The 25,061-nt window shown below is 34.6% G+C and overlaps 1 protein-coding gene across 1 annotated transcript; it reads left to right on the top strand.

Annotated features, from left to right (window-relative positions):
- The first annotated feature begins 4,102 nt into the window (after positions 1-4,102).
- LOC127685940 (vomeronasal type-2 receptor 116-like) lies at positions 4,103-23,596 on the top strand. Its single transcript, XM_052183705.1, has 5 exons — positions 4,103-4,302; positions 8,980-9,259; positions 9,645-10,448; positions 11,139-11,366; positions 22,610-23,596. Exons 1-5 carry the CDS (start codon positions 4,106-4,108, stop codon positions 23,594-23,596), a joined length of 2,496 nt encoding a protein of 831 aa, XP_052039665.1. The 5' UTR covers positions 4,103-4,105.
- The last annotated feature ends 1,465 nt before the right edge of the window (positions 23,597-25,061 follow it).

Genomic DNA, 25,061 nt, shown 5'->3' with positions numbered 1-25,061 from the left:
AGGACAAAGGAACTATTGCAGTAGTTTGATCACATTGAATATATGTGCTGAAAGTGGTAGATGAGTAGAAGGACGCAAGTTCTGAACACAAGGAAAGCAGGTTCCAACTCCCAGGAACGGAGGTAACAAAAACATGATCTTTCAAGGCCAAGAGAGATTACACCAGATATGAAGATGAGAGGTGGACCCATAATTCCCCCACTGGTATTAGTGAATGGAAGTTTTAGATCCTGGAAAAAAAACAATATTTTTTCTAAAGAGAACCCAAACCATAACTAGTTGACCTTTCCAAGATCATTTGTTCCATAAATATTTTTGCAGTAAAAATGTTTGAAGAGCTTAAAAGATAAAGGAAACAGAGTGGGATGGATAGTGAATGTAGGTACAAAAAATTAGACAATGGTGTAATTGTGATCAAAATCACTTTTTTTTTTTTTTTTTAAGGTTTTCTTTTTTTTTTTTTTATTTTTCTTAAGAACTTTATTTTTTTTTTAACTTCTTTTTTTTTTATTTGATATAATTTATTTACATTTCAAATGATTTCCCCTTTTCTAGCCCCCCCCCACTCCCCGAAAGTCCCGTAAGCCCCCTTCTCTTCCCCTGTCCTCCCTCCCACCCCTTCCCAGTTCCCCGTTCTGGTTTTGCCAAATACTGTTTCACTGAGTCTTTCCAGAACCAGGGACCACTCCTGCTTTCTTCTTGTATCTCATTTGATGTGTGGATTATGTTTTGGGTATTCCAGTTTTCTAGGTTAATAACCACTTATTAGTGAGTGCATACCATGATTCACCTTTTGAGTCTGGGTTACCTCACTTAGTATGATGTTCTCTAGCTCCATCCATTTGCCTAAGAATTTCATGAATTCATTGTTTCTAGTGGCTGAATAATACTCCATTGTGTAGATATACCACATTTTTTGTATCCACTCTTCTGTTGAGGGATACCTGGGTTCTTTCCAGCATCTGGCAATTATAAATAGGGCTGCTATGAACATAGTAGAGCATGTATCCTTATTACATGGTGGGGAATCCTCTGGGTATATGCCCAGGAGTGGTATAGCAGGATCTTCTGGAAGTGAGGTGCCCAGTTTTCGGAGGAACCGCCAGACTGCTTTCCAGAGTGGTTGTACCAATTTGCAACCCCACCAGCAGTGGAGGAGTGTTCCTCTTTCTCCGCACCCTCTCCAACACCTGCTGTCTCCTGAATTTTTAATCTTAGCCATTCTGACTGGTGTAAGATGAAATCTTAGGGTTGTTTTGATTTGCATTTCCCTAATGACTAATGAAGTGGAGCATTTTTTAAGATGCTTCTCCGCCATCCGAAGTTCTTCAGGTGAGAATTCTTTGTTTAACTCTGTACCCCATTTTTTAATAGGGTTGTTCGGTTTTCTGGAGTCTAACTTCTTGAGTTCTTTATATATATTGGATATTAGCCCTCTATCTGATGTAGGATTGGTGAAGATCTTTTCCCAATTTGTTGGTTGCCGATCTGTCCTCTTGATGGTGTCCTTTGCCTTACAGAAACTCTGTAACCTTATGAGGTCCCATTTGTCAATTCTTGCTCTTAGAGCATACGCTATTGGTGTTCTGTTCAGAAACTTTCTCCCTGTACCGATGTCCTCAAGGGTCTTCCCCAGTTTCTTTTCTATTAGCTTCAGAGTGTCTGGCTTTATGTGGAGGTCCTTGATCCATTTGGATTTGAGCTTAGTACAAGGAGACAAGGATGGATCAATTCGCATTCTTCTGCATGCTGACCTCCAGTTGAACCAGCACCATTTGTTGAAAAGGCTATCTTTTTTCCATTGGATGTTTTCAGCCTCTTTGTCGAGGATCAAGTGGCCATAGGTGTGTGGGTTCATTTCTGGATCTTCAATCCTGTTCCATTGATCCTCCTGCCTGTCACTGTACCAATACCATGCAGTTTTTAACACTATTGCTCTGTAGTATTGCTTGAGGTCAGGGATACTGATTCCCCCAGATTTTCTTTTGTTGCTGAGAATAGTTTTAGCTATCCTGGGTTTTTTGTTGTTCCAGATGAATTTGATAATTGCTCTTTCTAACTCTGTGAAGAATTGAGTTGGGATTTTGATGGGTATTGCATTGAATCTGTATAGTGCTTTAGGCAAAATGGCCATTTTAACTATATTGATTCTACCGATCCATGAGCATGGGAGGTTTTCCCATTTTTTGAGGTCTTCTTCCATTTCCTTCTTCAGAGTCTTGAAGTTCTTGCCATACAGATCTTTCACATGTTTGGTAAGAGTCACCCCAAGATACTTTATACTGTTTGTGGCTATTGTGAAGGGGGTCATTTCCCTAATTTCTTTCTCAGCCTGCTTATCCTTTGAGTATAGGAAGGCCACTGATTTGCTTGAGTTGATTTTGTAACCTGCCACTTTGCTGAAGTTGTTTATCAGCTGTAGGAGCTCTCTAGTGGAGTTCTTTGGGTCACTTAGGTAGACGATCATGTCGTCTGCAAATAATGATAGTTTGACTTCCTCCTTTCCAATTTGTATCCCTTTGACCTCCTTATGTTGTCGAATTGCCCGAGCTAGTACCTCAAGTACAATATTGAAAAGATAAGGAGAAAGGGGGCAGCCTTGTCTGGTCCCTGATTTCAGTGGGATTGCTTCAAGTTTCTCTCCATTTAGTTTGATGCTGGCTACCGGTTTGCTGTATATTGCTTTTACTATGTTTAGGTATGGGCCTTGAATTCCTGTTCTCTCCAAGACTTTAAGCATGAAGGGATGCTGAATTTTGTCAAATGCTTTTTCAGCATCCAATGAAATGACCTTTTAAAACTAAGGACTATCAAAGCACTAAAAAATATATAAAAGCTTTTAACATGTGACATTCTTGCCCATGCAATATAATTCAATTGCTATAAAAACAAAACAAAACAAAAGAAAAAACAAAACAATAAACTGAAGAAAATTAACTGCAAGAAACAAATACTTTGAAAATGCATTCTTAGAAAAGATATGAGTAATAAACATGTTCACTGAGTTATATGCTAAGCGAGATTCAATGGGGTTATTTTCTTTCTTGCCTAAAATTTTAAAGATTTTCGTAAAGATGATTTGTGCTTTGTAATATCTATGTATATCCATTAGAACTCTAGCATAAAGGAAATCGCTGCAGATGACTCCTAATAAAGAATGCTTAGAACTGACTACATTGTAAATCAAACAGAAAATAACCCAAGACAACTATGCCCTGTAATGAAACATCATTATGAAATTGCTCCTGCATATTAATAGAATTGATTTATTATTTAATATCACTACTAAGTTTAATACACCTTGAGGTCACATAAGACAGTACACAGTATATTCTGTACATTGAACTTTCTATTTTACCTGCCCTTTAATGAACAACGAAATAAAAAACTTGCTTGACTTGGATTTCTCATGTATCAGTTTTTGTTAACAGTTTATGAATAACATGAATTCCAAATTCTGTATTTTTCATAACCCTGTTAAAACATAATTCAATTCAATTATAGATAATTCAATAATAAATGCAATAAATAAGAATGAGACAGAAAGCAACAATTTAGTTAATGTCTAAAAGTGTTGAAGATGCATAACGATATTGCTTAATTTTATTAATATTTTTATTACTGAGGTCAATTAAGTTCAATTGGATTCATTGTAATAATTGCTTGTAAATCTCATAGGAATAACCTATGTAACAAAAGTGAACTATTGCAAATGATTTCAGAAAAGTGGTTTGATGAACTTGACTTGTGAGAAAATATTCCCAAAAGGAATCATGTCTGGAACCTTCATGTCTACTGACATGAATGCAGACATAAGGAATACATAGAAGGATAATACTGACGAAAATTATTTCCCCTATTTTTCACCTGGCCATAGGATCACAGATGCAGCACCGCAGGCCAAAGAGTACTTCAGAATCCTCCAGAGGCAAAGAGTGAACTGAAAAGTAAATGCTGTGACAAACACATATGCTCTTTATTAGTAACTACATCAATAAAATGTGAAACATGGTTGTGTTCATCAAAAATTGATATTTGAGAATCTGCCTTCCTGACACTTAATGCTGCATTTTCCTTGGGCACCTATATTGATGACATTGCAAAGATGTTCGCTTTGAGTGTTTTCTCCATGGTCCTGAATTTTTCCTTTTGTTTTTGCCATTTGAGTGACCCCAGATGCTTTTGGAGAATAAAAGACATGGAAAATTATCTAGCAGATAAAGAGGATGATTGTTTCTTTTCCATTTATACAGAGCACGGTAATGTGAAGAATGATTACTTCAGTGAGAATCTAAACAAGCAGTAAGTGCATCTTTCATTTATGCATAAATGCACACCAAGCCTTCCAGGAACAGGGAGTGAGAGATAAGATCCTATGTGTCTTTTGACTATACTTTTCTAGTATATAACTAAAATTTATTCTGCTTCATGGCTGGATATTTCGCTAATTATGGTAGTTTAAGGTGTAGCTGGTTTATTGTCGTTTTTGAATCACAAACTAGTTAGAGGGCAGATGAATGAATGACATTATTGGCCTTGCTCTTAGAGAGATTCCATTTATATGGTAATTTCCATTCTATGGTTTCATGTGATGCTAATCTATGCTGCCTAGTTTATGGCTAAGTGTCATAACTTGAGACATCTCGGCGTCCAGGTTAGTTGAGACTGATAGTCTTCTTATGGGGTCGCCCTCCTCCTCAGCTTCTTCCTGCCTTTCCATAAATCAGCTACAGGGATACCTAAATTCAGTCCAATGGTTGGGTGGAAGCATCTGCATCTGTCTCAGTCAGCTGCTTGTTGGGCCACTCAAAGGACAGCCATGATAGACTCCTGTCTATAAACACACCATAGAATAAATAATAGTGTCAGTCCTTGGAGCCTCTACTGAGATGTATCCCAATTTGACCAGGTCATTGAAACTACTTTTCCTTAGTCTGTTCTCCATATATGTCACTGTAGTTCTTTTAGTCAGAAACATTCAGGGTAAGAGTGTAGGACTATGGGATAGCATCCCATCCACTCATATTATGCCCCTTCTTTCTACTGGAGGTGAACTCTATAAGTTCCCTATCACCACTGTTATAAATTTCTTTTAAAGACACTGAATATTGTTTTCTTATGTTTAGATATGAGCCTTGAATACATGATCTCTCCAGTAATTTTAACATAAAGAGGTAATATATTTTGTCAAATGCCTTTTCAGCAACTGAGATGGTCAAGTGAATTTTTGAGTTTGTTTGAGGTTAAATTACATTAAGTTATCTAGGTTAGATTAGGTTAGATTACATAGTGAACACACCTTGAATCCTTGGGACACTGTTTCAATTAACTCTCCTATTATAGTAATAAGTGTTAGGCCTACATCATATAATAGGCGTTTTGATGAACATCTACAGAGAAATTTACAGTAATTTAATGAATCATTCAAATGTCTTTCGTTGAACAATGCCGCAATGTTTTCCTATTTTTCTCCCACAAGTTCCCTACCTGTGGTACCTGCTTTAAAAAAAAAAGCATATATGTGGGTATCATATAATGAATTATCATCATATGTAATCCCTTCCAATAGTTCTTTGAAATTTACACATTCTCTCATGCTAGTACATGCAGTCCTTTAAAAAACCAAACAAGTCTACTTTGCACTACAGATATGCTCTTATATTTATGGCCTTTTATTACATGAGGTTTAACTACCAAGAAGATACAGTTTTAAAGATTACTGATTCTTTCTCATTTAGCATTTTACCTCATTCACATCTATTCATTCCCTTTATTAGTCTATGTTTTTAACATATTCTATGCACAGATAGATATGAATTGTTATTTTTCATATGTGTATTTAATGGCTTTATATAGGATAATAAAGGGCTAATTTCTAAATAGAGTAATCAAGTTTGAAAATGCAAAATGTCACTGCACTTTCATGCTTAGAAGTAGAAAACTTGTGGTGCATTGAATAGAAAATTCTAATCAGATATACTCCAACCTTTCCACAGAATAAAGAGAAATCGCAGAATGGTTTAGAAGAGAACATTTTGATTAGAAAATGTGGCATCATTGATGATGGCAAAACAAAACCAACAATATTTTTAAAATGTAAAGCATTAAATATTTTATATAGAAACCATTGGCTGTAAAACGGTTGTATAATAAAATTTAATATAAATTAAAGTACATTATTTGAACATTAATTTTATTATAGTTGATATGATTTAGATGGTTATTTTTTCAATTTAATTTTTGTAGATAAATAATTTATGATCCATGTTTTTAAAGTGAGAATGCAATATGTGTGTGTGTCTGTGCGTGAGTGTGTGTGTGTCTGTGTGTGTTTGTGTTTATGTTTGTGCATGTATATGTGTGTATGTGTATATGTATGTACATGTGGGTGTCTCTAACACCACGTCAAGCTTGAATTACGTAGAAGATTTCGTGGGAATACTGAATGCTATGTCCTCAACAATTAACCATTTATAAATTCATATTACGGATCCAAATCTGAAATCTACTTTCAGTTCCATACTTGGACATTAGAATTTTAATGTATTGAGGTAATATGCTTTGTGTCCTAATAGGCATTTTATGAATCCTACTATTTTCAAGTCTATCTAAATTACAGCATAATTCAAGGTTGTTTATATCATTGTTTATATCAAATACACTTTTAATACAATATAAACAAACTTTCAATTTCCTTCCTCAGCTCCAGAAAGATCATTTACTAATTACCTCCCATATGGACCCACTTTATTACTTTTACCCACTAAAGGGTTATCATGTAAATAGTAGAAATATTATAGCATAAAACAAGTATTATAGAATATAAAAATTATTCAATAAACCATACAATGAGATCATGCAAAAGCATGAGAAACACACTTATATACAAGTAAAAATTAACATATGCATCTTTACAAACAAAAAGTCCATTAAAGAATTGGAAGCTATAACATAAATACAAAAGAATAGCAATCGTTAAAAGATAATCTCCGAAAAATATAATGAGACAAAGAATTTTCAAAAATGTCACTGAGTTTATCTTTTGATGTTCATGTACTTGGCATCAGTATTCCTTTGAAACCATAATACCAGTGAAGTTTTTCTATCTGCTGTAGTTATATACAATATAGAGTTAAGATTTCTACACAATAATACACATAGATGTAGTTTCATTCTTCTCTCTGAATCCATACATTTGAACCAGCATCAATATTCAAGAAAGTTTCTTTATTCTAGAGCAGATCTCTGGATTTTTTTCTAAAAATTTCACGTATCCAAAGTTGTGTGTCACTTCCTAGGTCTTTGGTTAAATTTTATTGATCAATCGCCACACCCATCAAGCCAATTTTATTAAGAGAGATGTGGAGTACAAAGTGAGGTCAGAAATAACTAGTAGTTATTTTATTATTTAGAACGGTTTTAGCTTTTTAAAAAATTCTATACAGTAGTCTGTAAAGAAAAGTGAATATTACTTGATATATTAAACTGTCATTAATCAGCAATTAAAGTAGATTAATTGGAGAACTCAATTTTCAAAATGTTTCAATTTTCATGTACAGAATAGCAGTAGCTTTAAAAAACTATTACACAATTTTAGGTAGTTCTGAATCAAAGAAAAAAATCCAACAAATAAGGGAATAAGATTAGAATAAAAGTTATTTAAAAATAAGAATTTGTCAATAATAGAGAAAATAATACTGTTAAGTCAATTCAACACCAGCTTCAGAACCACAAGTTGTGAACAGTTACATAAATATTTACTGTTTAACCAAAGCATTACAGAAAATACAGATGAGGCAAAAGCAAAAAACTCATGTACTACACACCGAATATGTAACTGCTAAGTAAGATTATCAAACTCTTTAAAAATGTACCAAACAGATATATCCAGTTAAATCATGTTTAAAAATAAGAGAAAATAAAGTGGACATATTAGAAACAGAATATATCTGGACAAATCTGAACCAAATAGAACCCAAGGACAGTTATGTAATACCCAGTGATTTTAAAGAAAGAATGAATTAGTAAAAGCTAAGAGTACATGTGAAGCTAGAGGAGTAAAATCCAAACCAAAAGATCGGTTGTAGATATAACCATTCTTATATCACTCAATTTTGTACAGCCTTAAATAGAAAAATGAAAAGAAAGGAATTGTGTTAAATAAAGAAATAAATGTAAGAATCATGGTGGTTTTGGAATAGCTATGAATTCTTTAGACTTTTGCAATTGTTGATACAGAAAAATTTGGTTACCATTGCATCATTCCATTATGTAGCGTCATGACATTTTTCGTGCTGTTTCTGTAAAAAAGAATAATATTCTAGATAGGAGATAATTCTTATTTCTCTTCCACATATGTTCAGTATAGGAATAAGGAGATAAAGTCATGGGCAGATTCAATGTGGGCCACAAAAATCTTTTTTTTTTTTTTTACTCATGAAAACACATAGATTTCACAGTGTCAAAGAAAAACAATATGAAACTGTAGAAAATTTCAAAACTGACAGAAATGTCTTAATATGAAATTCATACTTTAAAAGCCACTATTGAAAATATCAAGAGGAAAAGGTCACAAGGTATCTAATCTCAGAACACAGTTAAAGAACACGTCAAAAGAAGAATATAATAGGGCTGGAGAAATGGATCAGTGATTAAGAGCACTAACCCTTCTTCCAGAGGTCCTGAGTTCAATTCCCAGCAACCGTATCATGGCTCAATGCTTAATACACCAGTATAATTTAGATACAAGACTTAAAAAGAAAAGAGTGAAGTTCAATTCATTGAATAAAAAAATCAACATTAAGATTGATAAACTATTTTGCATTTCTCACATCCTAATATATCACAATAATGAACTATGCCAATGTATGAATATGTCACAAAAATACAAGAAATCTTTGCTTAACCCACATTGAGTTTTCCTTAAAAGTATCATAATGAGAACCTATATCCATAATCATTGATGTGCTCTGATTTCAGGGTGACCCCAAAGACCATCCACTTTATTTCCTCTGCTTATTTTGCCTTTGAAGAAATCAATAGGAATGTTCATATTTTACCCAACATTTCCCTGTTAGTTAACGTTGAATGTAACCTAATTAAGGATATTGTGGAAAATGTTTGGTCCTTGAGAAAAAAGGAAATTATTCCTAATTACTACTGTAAAAATCAGAGAAGATATTTAATTGTACTTACGGGACCTGTATGGATGACATCTTATAAACTTGGACCATTCCAGTACTTCTCCAGAACTCCAGAAGTAACTCACAGAGGGTTATTTTAAAGGGAATATTATCTTTCTGCAATCTAAGTTTCTGAGTATCAAGGCTTAAAAAATTATGAGAATTTATTTGTACATATTTTGATCTATTGAACATAAAGGTTACTCAATTTCTATGGCAAATTCAACAACTTTATGACAAATGGGGAGCAGAGACAACAAAAATTGAAATGTTTTATCAAGTCGCTTACGTTATCTGTCCTTGTATAGCAATTCACAAGACATTGGAAGTGATTTTCATAATAAAATGAATGATCATATTTTCTCACACTTTTAGCACATTGTTTTTTTATAATTAGGTCTTAGACTGAGTCCTGCACATTCCTTCTTCTTCATAATGAAGTGTATGGTCAATATATTTCAGGTTTACTGTGGTTATTTTCATTTCCTAAGTAACCAGGAACAGTTTCCTCATCTCTATCAGATGTCTCTCAAGGACACATCTCTACCACTAGCCATGGTGTCTCTAGCAGTTCACTTCAGATGGAACTGGGTAGGAGTGATCATTACAGATGATGACCATGGAATCCAATTTCTTTCTGAATTGAGAGCAGTAATGGAAAGAAACACTGTCTGCTTAGAATTTGTCACTATTATCCCAAATGATAAGTCATTATACTTTAAAATGGTGCTTAAATATTATCACCAAATCATAATGACATCAGCAAAAGTTGTAATTGTCTACGGAAATAAAGACTCTCCTGTACAATTGAACTTCATGCTTTGGAAATTTAAAAATATTCAGAGACTCTGGATCAGTGTGTCACAATTTGATATGATCACAATGATAGGAGATTTCATGCTTAACTCCATGCATGGGACTCTTATTTTTTCACATCAGCACTCTGAGATGTCTGGTTTTAAAGAATTTCTGCAGACAGTTCACCCTTCTAACTACAGTAATGATATTTCTTTTGCTAAACTGTGGTGGACTTACTTTAAGTGTTCTTTGCCACCACCTAATTGTACAACACTGAAGAATTGTGCAAACAAATCCCTATTTAAATGGCTTTTTGTTCCACCCCTTGGAATGTCCATGAGCGAAACATGTTACAACTTATACAATTCTGTATATGCTGTGGCTCACTCACTTCATGAGATGCTTCTGCAACAAGTAGACACAGGTGCAGAACATGATGGTAAGGTACTGGAATTTAACTCCTGGAAGGTAATAATTTTTACACTGAATGGCATGTATATCATAGAGGTAGTATTCATAAGGGATTCATAAATTCAAAATCCTGTAAATAAGTAAAATTTATCCTATATTCCTGTATTCTTCCACTGCACAAGAAGCCCATGATATTAGTGTCATAATTTAGGTTACAGCCAACAATCGTACCAGCATTTCACAATCTCAGTAATGAAGTATCCTCATTTATTTCAATCATACTAAAATCTCATGAGTTTACTCTCTGAGTTTTTTCTTACACATTTAATAAATGAAATTCAGAAAATAACTTTTATTTATTTGATCAAAATTTTTCTAATGTCATGAAAAGAACTCAAATAATTTCAAGTACTTTTTCTTTATTTTGTACCATTAAGTATTCAGTTTCCTTATCTTATGATCAAATAATACTATTGGCCAAATAAAATGGATAATTTATCAATAGGCACCAAACATAAAATTCATGTGTGCATGTGTAATGGCATCAAATATAGTGATAAAAATGTATTTTTAAGCATAGTCAAACTTTAAGTGTATATGGAATACATTTTAATTTTTCAGAACTGAATACTTCTGATAAATATACAGTTTAGGATATGAATAATGGATATGAGTGATATGACAAGCTTTATAATTCATTTATTAATGTATTTGCATAGTTGAAACTAAAATTCAAATATGTTTTAGATGTTCTCTTTTCTGAAGACCATACGATTTGTAAATCCTGCTGGAGACCTAGTGAACATGAACCAGAATAGAAAACTGGATAAAGAGTATGACATTTTCTACATCATGGATTTTTTAAAACAGGAAGGACTTAAAATGAAAATAGGAAGTTTTTTTGGTCATTTTCCTAATGGCCAACAACTACTTATATCTGATGAAATGATAGAGTGGGCTATAGATATCAGCCAGGTAATTTAGTTTTCATTTAAATACTTTACATGAAGCAAAACTACCTATAAATTTATGTACATTTGTTTTGATGTGGAATAAAATTTTAACAAGTCCCCATTTATTGACTTCCACCATCATATATTCTCTCTTTGTCTCTGTCTCTCTCTCTGTCTCTCTCTCTCTGTCTCTCTCTCTCTCTCTCTCACTCTCTCTCTCTCTCTCTCTCTCTCTCTCTCTCTGTGTGTGTGTGTGTGTATGTGTGTGTGTTTGTGTGTATGTGTGCCTTTCTCCACTTATTTGATCTCTGTCTTACTTACTCTGTCATAATTGTGTCATGATATAAAAAGCACCAAATATTCATACAGGTATTATCATTAAAAAGCAAAACAATGTAAATTTGCTTTGTAACATGATACGATATGTAAAGGGAAATATTTAATTGGTTTTCACTTGTGAATCACTCCAGTGTTTTGTTTTGACACATATGTTAAACTGTTCATTTCTATAATGTATCTGATTTTAAAAGGCTTTTTCTACCAGTGTGTACTTTTGGGTTCTTTATGCAATATCAAGTGTTCATATGTATGTGAATTTATCTCTCATCCTAAATTCAATTTCACTGATGAATGGGCCTAGTTTTATACCAATATCATGCAATTTTTAGCACTATGATTCTATAGCACAACTTGAAATAAAAAATGGTGATTCATCTAGCAGTTCTAATATTGTTCAGTAATTCTCAGGTATTACATGATGTTAGAAAGTGTATCTTCAAGCTCTGTAGAAATTTAGGATCACATTTTGATGACATTGTTTGAAGTTGGAAGGATGGTTATATTCAAGTGATACAAGGCAAAGGGAGATCTTTCTACCTTCTGATAGATCTTAAATTAATCTCTTCAAAGTTTTGAGACTTATGGTTTTCTTGCAAGACTTCCATTTGTTTACTCATAGTTTAAATAAGATATTTTATATTATTTGAGTAAATTGTGTAGGGTGCTGTTTCTATAATTTCTTCTTCAGACATTTTGGTTTTTTATAGGGAAGCAATTGACTTTGTGTTTGTGTGTGTATGTGTGTGTGTGTGTGTGTGTGTGTGTGTGTGTGTGTGTGTTCATCTTGCATCCAGCCATTTTGGTGACAATTTATATCAGGTGCAGTTCTCTACTGAAATATTTAGGGTTACAAGCTTTTAAAACCATACCACCTGTAAATGATGATTTGACTTTAATTTCTATATATTGTATCCTCCTATTGCTCTAGCTAAACCACCAAGTAGTGTAAAGAATAGATAAGGAAATAGTGGATGTGACTTGGTCAATCTTTTAATTATTTAATTAATAAATTTATTAATTTGTATATTTATTCAATATGGATGCTGCACCCTTCCTCATCCCCATGACCAAGAATGTCCTAACCCTACACCCACCCTCTTCATCTTTGAGAGGTGGGGGCCGTTTACCCTGGCACAAAAGTTTCTGCAGAGCTAAGCTCATCCATGCTCACTGAGACAAGACTGTAATAGAGTTTGAGCTGCATATCTACTATATATTTCAAGTAGGTCTTGGCCCACCTCATGTATGCTTTTAGATGATATGATGGCTGAGTTTCTAAATTCTTGCAGGGGGAAAAATGGATGATTGTTCTCCTTTGACCACATACTTACCAGAATGTGGTATCACATAAATGTTTTGATCTCAGTCATTTTGATATATGTAAGATGCAATCTCTGGGTCATTTTCTTTTGCATTTCCCTGATGGCTAAGTATGTTGAATGTTTATTTATGCTTCTCCACTATTCGAGATTTACTTTGTTGAGAATTATCTGTTTAGCTCTTTACCACATATTCTAATTGGGTTATTTGTTTTGTTGATGTTTAACTTCCTGAGTTCTTTGCATATTGTTGATCATAACCCTACGTCATATGTAAGGTTGAGTAAGACAGTTTTACATTCTTTAGGTTGTCCTATTGACACTGACCTTTGCCTTACATAAGCCTTTCAGTTTCATAAGGTCCAATTTAACAATTGTTGATCTTTGTACCTGGACCATAGATGTTCTTTTCAGAAAAAAAGAATTGTTTCCTGTTTCAACAAATTTAAGGCTATTTATTACATTCTCTTCCATTTGATTTAGTATGTACAGTTTTATGCTGAGGTCCTTGATCCATTTGCAGTTTAGTTTTGTTCAGGGTGTTAAATAAAGATCCAGTTAGAGCAATACCATTTGCAAAATATGCATTCATATTTGCATTGTATAGTTTTGTATTCTTTGTCAAAAATCAAATGCCCACAGTGCTTTGGTTTTACATGTTGGTTTACATTTCAACCCTTTGATTAATCTGTCATTTTAAATACTAATATCATGCATTTTTAAGTTACTATTACCATGTAAATTGCTTGAGAGATGCTGATTTTTCCAGAACTTTCATGTTCAGGATTTATTTATCCTATCATTTTTGGTTATTTTTTTCTTCTCCTCCTCCCTTTTATTTTTCTGTGTGAAGTTAACAATTGTTTTCAAGGCCTTTATAAAGAATTGTGTGAGTATTATGAAGGGAATTGAATAATTTCTTTGAATTTGTAGATTGCTATTGTCAATATGGCCTATTTTACTATTAATCCATCTAATCCATGAGAGGGGAGATGTTTCCATCTTCTGATAGTTTCCTTAATGTTTTTCCATAGAAAATTTATTTTTTGTCTTTCTCTTGCTTGGTTAGCATTTTTTATGTTTTGCGTGTATCATAAATGATATTGTTGCCATAATTTCAATATCAGTGCAATTATTGTTTATTGAAAATGTGACTACTATTTTCTTTGAGGTAATTTTCTATCAATCCATTTTGCTGAATATGTTTTTCAGCACTTCTCTGGTGGATTTTTTTGAGTCGCTTATTTATACTATCATATCATTAGTGAATAGTAATACTTTGACTTATTTTCTTCTGATTTGTATCATGATCATCTCCTCTCATCATATTGCTCTAGCTAGAAATTCACATACTACCTTGAAGAGATACAGAAATATCCAGAACACTTGTTTCATCACAGATTTTAGTGAAATTGCTTTATTTGGATTCTCAAAGGCTAAACCTCACAACAATTTGTGATTTGAAAATTTTCACATCAATTATTTAAAAGGAAATTTGCCTGAAATTCTCTTTGTTCAGTTTTTATGTAGTTTATTTATCGAGGTTACTATGGTCTTATAAAAGTAATTTGGCATTGTACTTTTATTTCAATTTTGTGAAGTACACTGTGGAGTATGGTTATTTACTTTATATTGAAAGTCTTGTATAAGTCTGTTGTAAAACCATAGGGACATGAGCTTTACATTGTTGAGTACATTAAGTGACCCCTTATATTTCTTTAGGGACTTTAAGGCTATTTAAATAGTCTCCTGATTTCATTTAACTTTAATAAGTGATATGTATATAGAAAATCATCTATTTCATGTAGATTTTCCATTTTTCTGTAGTCCAGGCTTTTAGAGTAAGACTTGATGATTTTTATTAAAATTCCTCAATTTCTACTGAGCAGCCCAGATGAAACATAGTTAGTGATATGTAGTAACTTGGGGTTTTAGATAGGAAACTAGACAGTAATACCACAATGGGTAGATAGCTGTCCAGGCTATGTGCTTATTAAGGCATATTAAAATTATAAAGGCAGTGTGTGGTTTTTGCCCTGGAACTCAATATTAAAAGTTGGAGTAGAAATATCTCTCAGGGATTTAAGTATATTTTACAGCAGAATCAGCCCTTGTAATTCTGTTGAGAGACTGGGAGAGACACTTATAATTGTGATTGAGGAAATAGAAAGGGTAGGAACATTCTACAGAGAGCCAACCTGTTCTTCTGGATGGCGTGGGCTATGGAAGAGCAGGGTTTATCACTCTTGAAGATTGAAAATACATTGTCCGTTGCCTTACAGAAACTTTCCAATTTTATGAGGTCCCATTTGTCAACTCTTGATCTTAGAGCATAAGCTATTGGTGTTCTATTCAGGAAATTTTCTCATGTGTCCATGTGCTTCAGGGTCTTGCCTGCTTTCTTTTCTATTAGATTCAGTGTAATTAGTTTTATGTGGAGGTACTTGATCGACTTGGACTTGAGCTTTGTATAAGGGGATAGGAATGGATTGAACCAGAGTATACATGGAGGGACCCATAGATCCAGCCACCTGGGTAGCAGAGGCTGATGTGGTTGGACATCAGTGAAAGGAGAGAGCCCTGGGATGCAAAAAGACTCATTGTCTCAGGGTATGGAAATGCCAGATCAGGGAAATCTAGAGTGTGTGGATTAGTGAGCAGGGAGTGGGGGATGAGTTACAGGGGTTTTCAGAGGGGAAAGGAGGAAAGTGAATAGCATTTTTAATGTAAGTAAATAAAATATCAAATTTGAAAACAGGATTAAAAATACTTTTAAAAAACTATAATTTGTCACCATGGTTAAATAAAAGGAGTCTAAGCTTGCATACATTTTACAGTACTCAATTAAGTTGTTATTCTCTTTGCTAAAAATGCTACTCCAATTATTTTTTGCCCTTGCCCATTTGATGAATCTCCACACCTAACCAGGGCTTCAGAACAGCCACTGTATGTTGGTGTTTAGTGGCTCAGCCTCTAGCTGCTCCCTAGAAACTCGATTAGATTAGCATACTTAGCTTCCTATGGGATCAATCTCTGATTAGACTCCTTCTATCCTTCTCCTTATTCAAACATAGGAGTCCCCAACTTCAGTCCAATGTTTGGGTATAAGCATCAATATGACTCAGTCAGTTGCTGATAGATCCCTCAGATGACAGCCATGCCATGCTACAGGGTATATGTGCAACATAGCATCATGAATAGTGACACAAACATTAAGGTAGAAGTATTTACAATTTCATGAGAAAACACCAAATTGATTTCCAGACTGGTTATACCATATTACAATCCCACCAGCAATGTAAGACTGTTCTTCTTTCTCCACATTCTAGATAGCATGTGCTATCATTTGAGTTTTTGATCTTAGCCATTCTCAGAATCACTTTGATTTCCCTTTCCCTGATGACTAAGTACTTTTAACTTTTTTTTTTAATTTTTTTTTAATTTGTGAAATCTTTGTTCAACTCTGTACCCCATTTTCTAATTAGGTTATTTAGTTCTTTGGAGGTCCTATTCTTGAGTTCTTTTTATGTGTTGGATATTAGCACTGTGTAAGAAATAGGATTAGCAATTTTTTCCAGTCAGTAGGTTGTCAGTTTTTCATATTGATATTGTCTTTTGGCTTAACCAAGCTCTTCAGGTTCATGAAGTCACATTTATCAAATCTTGATCTTAGAACCTGAACCATTGGTGTTTTATTCAGGAAACCTCCCCTTGTGACAATGACTTCAAGGTTATTTCCAACTTTCTGTTCTATAAAATTCAATGTACCTGATATTACTTGTGGTATTTGACTCACCTGGACTAGAGTTTGGTGTAAGTTGATAAATATGGATCTATGTTCATTTTCCAATACAGAGAACAATTATATCAGCACCATCTATTGAAGAGGCTTCCTTCTTTTGTATTTTCCACTGTATTTCTTTGTTTCTTTGTCAAAGATCAAGAATCTAGAGGTTTGGGGGTTTGCTTCTGTGTCTTTTCATTTTATTCAATTGATTAACCTGACTATCTCTGTACCAATTCCATCCAGTTTTATCACTAATGCTCAGTAGTACAGTCTATGTTCCAGAATGGTGATTTCCACTGGATACTTATCTATTAAGAATTATTTTGACTGTCCTGTTTTCTTTTTTTCTATATGAAGTTGAAAACTTATGTTTTCCTGACTACGAATAATTGTGTTGGGAATTTTGATGGTGAGTGCCTTGAATCTGTAGATTGGTTTTGGTAAGGTGGCCATTTCACAATGTTAATATTGCTAATGCATGAGCATAGGAGATCTTTCTGTCTTCAGAGTTCTTTCTCGATTTCTCTGAGAGATTTGAATTTCTGGTTGTAGAGATAGTTCACTTTTTGCAAAGAGTTATACCAAGATGCTTTATACTATTTTTGCCTATTGCGAAGGGTACTGTTTCACTAATTTCATTCTCAGACTGTTTCTCTTTTGTATAAAGAAGACTACTAATTTCTTTGAGTTAATTATTTATCCTGCTTTGTAGTATACCAACTACTTGATTATTTTTAAGTGGGTAAAACAAAAAGGAGTATTGAGTATGTCTACTCACCAATTTAGTTAACACTGTTTGGCAAATTCAAGAAGAAAATGCAAACTGAAACCAAATGTATATCTTTCAATGCAGAGACTTTGTACATGCAAGAGAGCATCACGTTTCACATTGATCTATTAGATTAATGTGATTGAAAAAACTTGAATACACTATTGTGGAATCCACAAGTATATGTGTAAAAGGAATCTCAAAAACCTCCATCTCTGCATTCTGTCAATATTATTTTTGAGGCATTTGCCATTATTTAGACTAAAGTGTTGAAGTTGTTCATCAGCTGTAAGGGTTCTCTGGTTGAATTTTGACAGTTAATTAAATATCTTCTGAAAATAGTGATACTTGGTGTACTTCTTTTCCAATTTATATCTCTTGATCTCCTTCAGTGGGCTCATTGCCACAGCCAGAACAAATACTATATTTAAGAGATATAAGAATAGTATAAATCTATTTGATTATTTTTAACTGGGAAAAATTGGGGTATTTGAATATGTCTACTCACCAATTTAGATAACACAGTCTGGCAAATTCAAGAAGGAAACACAAACTGAAACCAAATGTACAGTTTTCAATGCAGAGGCTCTGAACTTGGAAAAGAGCATCACTTTCACTTTGAACTATTGGCTTAATATGATTGAAAAAAATGAATATACTATTATATAATCCACATGGATAAGTGTGAAGGGGATATCAAAAACCTCCATCTCTGCATTTTGTCAATATTGTTTTTTGAGTAATTTATCATTATTTAGATTATGGATCTCTCTCTCTCTCTCTCTCTCTCTCTCTCTCTCTCTCTCTCTCTCTCTCTCTCTCTCTCTCTCTCTCTCTCTCCACAACAAATCATTTGTTAATAAAGAAAACTACTCCAATCATATGTGGCGATTTAAATTGCAGAGCAAACACTAAGAAAATAACACAAAAAATACCTTCTTTTTCATAAACCTCTTAAAGCATTTTATGTATTCAATGCATACATGTCCTTGACATCACAATTATTTATGAAAATGAATCTTACTACAAAATATAGCAATTTCTAAATATCATAGTTGCTATAAAAGCACAATGGCTATGAAGACAATGACAAAAATTCTCAATGATGAAGTGGACCTAGGGTGTTTATATGTCACTGGTCATTTAAAATATACAGTCACCTACATTATTACTATCCATTTTTAGTGGATATATTCATTTTTAAAGTTCTTTTTTAATAGATATTTTCTTTATTTACATTTTTAATGTTATTCCCTTTCCTGGTTTTCCCTTCTGAACAGACCTTATCCCATAACCTCCTTGCGGCTCACCAAACCTTCTATACCCCCTTCGCTGTCCTGGTATTCCCCTAACTGGGGCATCAAGCTTTCTCAAGGCCAAGATCCTCTCCTCCCTTCAATGTCCAAAAAGGCCATCCTCTGATACATATGCAGCTGGAGTCACGGGTCCCTTCATGTGTTTTCTTTGGATAGTAGTTTAGTCCCTAGGCATTCTGGGTGTAATGGTTAGCTCATAATGTTGTTCCTCCTATGGGGCTGCAAGTTCCTTCAGCACCTTTGGTCCTTTCTCTAGCTGGTCCATTGGGAACCTTGTGCTAAGTCCAATGCATGAGTGAGAGCACCTACCTCTGTGTTTGTCAGGTACTAGCTGAACCTCTCAGGAGACAGCTATATCAGGCTTCTAGCAGCATACCTTTGTTGGAATCCTCATTATTTTGGGGTTGGTGACAATCTATGAGGTGAATGAACAGGTATGACAGTCTCTGGATGGCTTTTCCTTCACTCTCTGATCCAAACTTTGTCTCCATATCTCCTTCTATGGGTATTTTCTTCCCCCTTCTAAGAAGGACCAAATTATCCATAGTTTGGTCTTCTTTCTTCTTGCGCTTCTTATGGTCTGTGAATTGGATCTTGGGTATTCCAAGCTTCTGGGCTAATATCCAATAAACACTACAATAATGGGAGTACAGCATAGGAAAACTTACCTCAATAAGTAAAACTGACAATTACTGTGTACTACAACAATTTGCACATTGAGTAAAACAACTGAACATAATATTTTTAATGTGGAGAAGTTAGGTGATGATTTTTTCTGTTATCTATTCTTCTGTTGATATTATCAGTGCCTTTTATGATACTTTCATTTTGGATATTACAATATGATAACATTTTGTTCTTTCCCTACCTTTCTTATGAACATGCCTAACACCCCGCCTTTAACTTTTTCATATTTATGGCATTTTTATTAAATGCTTTCTCTCTCTCTCTCTCTCTCTCTCTCTCTCACACACACACACACACACACACACACACACACACACACATACACACACACACACACACACATTGCTATATGTTTCACAGGAGAAAACAATTTTACTCACTCTACAAATTTCTTCGTTATCTGTAATTCTCTAAGATTAAATTTTGCATGATGGTTCTTCCTTTCCCTGATGTGTATTGTTTTTGTTTTTGTTTTTGTTTTTAGTCAGCACTGGCTCAAGAAAATTTGGTTGTCAGATGTTAATGTGTGCTACTTGCAACCTTCATATGAAAAAAACATACTAATATAAAATTCTCTGGTCCTTTAGCTCTTAAACTCTTCAAATCATTTATTTCAAAAATTTCTAGCCTTAACTGAGGAATAAATTTTGTAAATGTATCCATTGTATCCAAATCCAAAACTCTAAATTTTTATTGAATATGATATTCTCTAATGATTTCTTATTCAAAAGTAAGATGCCATAATGAATGGTAAAAATTATAAACAATAGGGTTGTTTGGTTTTCTGGAGTCTAACTTCTTGAGTTCTTTATATATATTGGATATTAGCCCTCTATCTGATGTAGGATTGGTGAAGATCTTTTCCCAATTTGTTGCTTGCCGATTTGTCTTCTTGATGGTGTCCTTTGCCTTACAGAAACTTTGTAATTTTATGAGGTCCCATTTGTCAATTCTTGATCTTAGAGCATACGCTATTGGTGTTCTGTTCATAAACTTTCTCCCTGTACCGATGTCCTCAAGGGTCTTCCCCAGTTTCTTTTCTATTAGCTTCAGAGTGTCTGGCTTTATGTGGAGGTCCTTGATCCATTTGGAGTTGAGCTTAGTACAAGGAGACAAGGATGGATCAATTCACATTCTTCTGCATGCTGACCTCCAGTTGAACCAGCACCATTTGTTGAAAAGGCTATCTTTTTTCCATTGGATGTTTTCAGCCTCTTTGTCGAGGATCAAGTGGCCATAGGTTTGTGGGTTCATTTCTGGATCTTCAATCCTGTTCCATTGATCCTCCTGCCTGTCACTGTACCAATACCATGCAGTTTTTAACACTACTGCTCTGTAGTATTGCTTGAGGTCAGGGATACTGATTCCCCCAGATTTTCTTTTGTTGCTGAGAATAGTTTTAGCTATCCTGGGTTTTTTGTTGCTCCAGATGAATTTGATAATTGCTCTTTCTAACTCTGTGAAGAATTGAGTAGGGATTTTGATGGGTATTGCATTGAATCTGTATATTGCTTTTGGCAAAATGGCCATTTTAACTATATTGATTCTACCGATCCATGAGCATGGGAGGTTTTCCCCATTTTTTTGAGGTTTTCTTCCATTTCCTTCTTCAGAGTCTTGAAGTTCTTGTCATACAGATCTTTCACATGTTTGGTAAGCGTCACCCCAAACCTATTAAAAATGGGGTACAGAGTTAAACAAAGAATTCTCACCTGAAGAACTTCGGATGGCAGAGAAACATCTTAAAAAATGCTCAACTTCATTAGTCATTAGGGAAATGCAAATCAAAACAACCCTGAGATTTCACCTTACACCAGTCAGAATGGCTAAGATTAAAAATTCAGGAGACAGCAGGTGTTGGAGAGGGTGTGGAGAAAGAGGAACATTCCTCCACTTCTGGTGGGGTTGCAAATTGGTACAACCACTCTGGAAATCAGTCTGGCGGTTCCTCCGAAAACTGGGCACCTCACTTCCAGAAGATCCTGCTATACCACTCCTGGGCATATACCCAGAGGATTCCCCACCATGTAATAAGGATACATGCTCTACTATGTTCATAGCAGCCCTATTTATAATTGCCAGATGCTGGAAAGAACCCAGGTATCCCTCAACAGAAGAGTGGATGCAAAAAATGTGGTATATCTACACAATGGAGTACTATTCAGCCATTAGAAACAATGAATTCATGAAATTCTTAGGCAAATGGATGGAGCTAGAGAACATCATACTAAGTGAGGTAACCCAGACTCAAAAGGTGAATCATGGTATGCACTCACTAATAAGTGGATATTAACCTAGATAACTGGAATACCCAAAACATAATCCACACATCAAATGAGGTACAAGAAGAAAGGAGGAGTGGCCCCTTGTTCTGGAACGACTCAGTGAAGCAGTATTCGGTAAAACCAGAACGGGGAAGTGGGAAGGGGTGTGTGGGAGGACAGGGGAAGAGAAAGGGGCTTATGGGACTTTCGGGGAGTGGGGGGCTAGAAAAGGGGAAATCATTTGAAATGTAAATAAAAAATCATATCCAATAAAAAATTCACAATAAAAAAATTATAAATAATTGTGTGAGTAAGAACAAGAGTGTAGAACAGGGCCAGAGATTACCATGGTTTAGTAAAATGTTGGCTGTAAGGTTTTTAAGGAGACATGAAGTGGTAGAGATACTGTGTCCAAAAGTCTGCTTGAAAACACTGGGTGGACCACACTTTTTGCTAACACACGCCCTTCTAAATTCTTATTTTGTATACTATACACAATATAAGTGTAATTCTGTCATTCTGTGAGGGATCAATCTCAGGCATATTATTCTAGAAACATATAAATTATGTTGCCTCTGAACAGTATAATAAATAATTTGAGTATATTAGATAAATATAAACAAATACTTACTTAAAGAATAAGACTCTGAAAATAGTTTTATAAAATTCTGGAGTTAAAAAAAATAAAAGCATTGGAAATTAGGATCACATCTTATGAAGCCCCCATATTTATGTTTGTATCGAATACATGATTCTAGTCTAATTTAATTATGACTTTTTCAAGCATAAGTTTAATGCATCTTGTGGTTATTCTAGAAAAATTAAATCTGACAGTTCTTCCATTCCTGCACTAGACATGGATCAATGTGTGAAATGTCCAGAGGATGAATATGCCAACATAAATAAAACGAACTGCCTCAAAAAAGTTGTGATATTTCTGGGTTATGAAGAGCCCTTGGGAATGACTCTGGCTAGCTTGGCTGTGTTTTTCTCTTTTCTTGCAGTTTTTGTTCTCTGTGTCTTCTTGAAACACCGTGACACTCCCATAGTCAAGGCCAATAATGAAACTCTCACTTATGTCCTACTCATCTCTCTCATATTTTGCTTTATCTGTTCCTTGTTCTACATTGGTTATCCCAGTATGATACGCTGCATCCTACAGCAGACCACTTTTGCCATTGTGTTCACTGTGGCTACCTCTAGTGTCTTAGCCAAGACAATTACTGTAGTACTAGCTTTTAAGATCACTGTTCCGGGAAGAAGACTGAGGTGGATGCTGCTTTCAGGGGCACCTAATTACATCATTCCCATATGCACCCTGACCCAAATGATTGTCTGTGGATTTTGGCTAGGAACTTCTCCATTTGTTGATGCTGAACTACACATGATTCATGGACACATCCTCATTGTTTGCAACAAAGGTTCAGTGATTGCCTTCTACTGTGTCCTGGGCTACATGGGCTCTCTTGCTCTAGCAAGTTTCATTGTAGCTTTCCTGGCCAGGAATCTGCCTGACACATTCAATGAAGCAAAGCTCCTGACATTTAGCATGGTGGTGTTCTGCAGTGTTTGGATCACTTTCCTCCCTGTCTACCACAGCAGTAAGGGTAAGGCTATGGTTGCTGTGGAGGTCTTCAGTATAATAGCCTCCAGTGCAGGGATATTTCTATGCATAATTGTGCCAAAGTGTTATATTATTTTGTTGAGACCACAAATAAATTCTTTTTATGAGTTTAGGAAAATAAATGTGAGAGCTATAAATATTAACTAAATGTAACTACTTATTTAGTATATCAACCATATCCATATGATCATCAAAATACTTACTATGTGTTATATCATTATTTGAGTTTCTAGCATTAAAAATGTAGAAAGAAAACTGGACAATAAAGATATAACATATGACCTTTGCATTAGTGTTTTGGATCAAACCATGTAATAAGGCTTTTTTTTTTTTTCACTGAATTGTCTGGTATCTGACAATTGTGACTTATGTGTAAAAATTAATTTATTTCATACTTATTTTCCAGTGCAAATTGTTATTATTCGATTCCAAGAAAAAATATTGCCAAGTGGAATATATATATATATATATATATATATATATATGAAGAGAGAGAGAGGAGAGAGAGAGAGAGAGAGAGAGAGAGAGAGAGAGAGAGAGAGAGAGAGAGAGAGAACATTTTATCCTAAAGCAAAAGAATAGAATATATCTTTTTCTTAGGACCTCATGGTACCTTCTCAAAAATCGACCATAAAATTGGTTCAAACCTTCTCCCAAATATGACTCCTATCATATCATTATCCTAAATCATATATATATATATATATATATATATATAATTTAGATCTAATTTAGATCTTCAAGGGAATCTATAAAACATTCTGAAATAATTTTCAATGTGAGGTGGTATTATAGGACTTGAGATGATAAGAATAACAAGGAAGGCTCAAAGAATGCTTGAATCTCACTTAAACTAACAAATAGAATACTCATCGAATGAGAATGTACGGCAGGATTTGTTTGCAAGATAGAATGTGGTGATGATTAAGGATATCAGGTGTAGGAACATATAGAGGAAGTGCCATTTCAGCAAAAAAAATATTGGCAGTAAGAGAGGTATGAGGCATCTTGGTCATGCGTCAGAGATCTGGGATGGGGGAAGGTCCCAGAAGTTTGGGAGGGGGAATTCTAGACTTCTGGTATCATGATATTTGGAGATTAAAATGACAATCTCCTATACACAAGCAGGATTGGTGTCCCAGTGGACACCAATCTCAAAACCTTCAGCCCATTTGGTGTCCTTCAAACAACACAGAAGTGAAGGGACAGTGATGGAACAGAGAGTGAGGAAATAACTTACCAATGACTAGGTCCCCTTAAGACTCATCCAACTGGCAAGAACCAATACTTGAAACTGTGTATGCTACCCTATCATGTTTGCAGTCAGAAACCTAGCATAATTATCTTCTGAGGTAAATGCCCTACATTCTTCCACTCAGCAATTGACAGAAAAAGATTCACAGAACCCTAGCTAAACAATGTACACAGTTCAGCATGTCCTCTGAAAGATCGAGGGAAGGATTGAAAGACAGAAAATTTCCAAAAAGGAAAACTAACCTGGATACTTGGGAGCTGCCAGAGATGAACTATCAATTAATGGTTATTTATGGGTTGGTTATAAACTTCCTGTACAAATTTGGAAGAAGGTCAGCATGGAAACCATGCAAGTCTG

This window comes from Apodemus sylvaticus, chromosome 1 (genome assembly GCF_947179515.1).
Source record: "Apodemus sylvaticus chromosome 1, mApoSyl1.1, whole genome shotgun sequence".
Taxonomy (NCBI): Eukaryota; Metazoa; Chordata; class Mammalia; order Rodentia; family Muridae; genus Apodemus; species Apodemus sylvaticus.
Note: the sequence above shows the minus strand (reverse complement) of the source record. Positions and strands in the feature narration are given on the sequence as shown.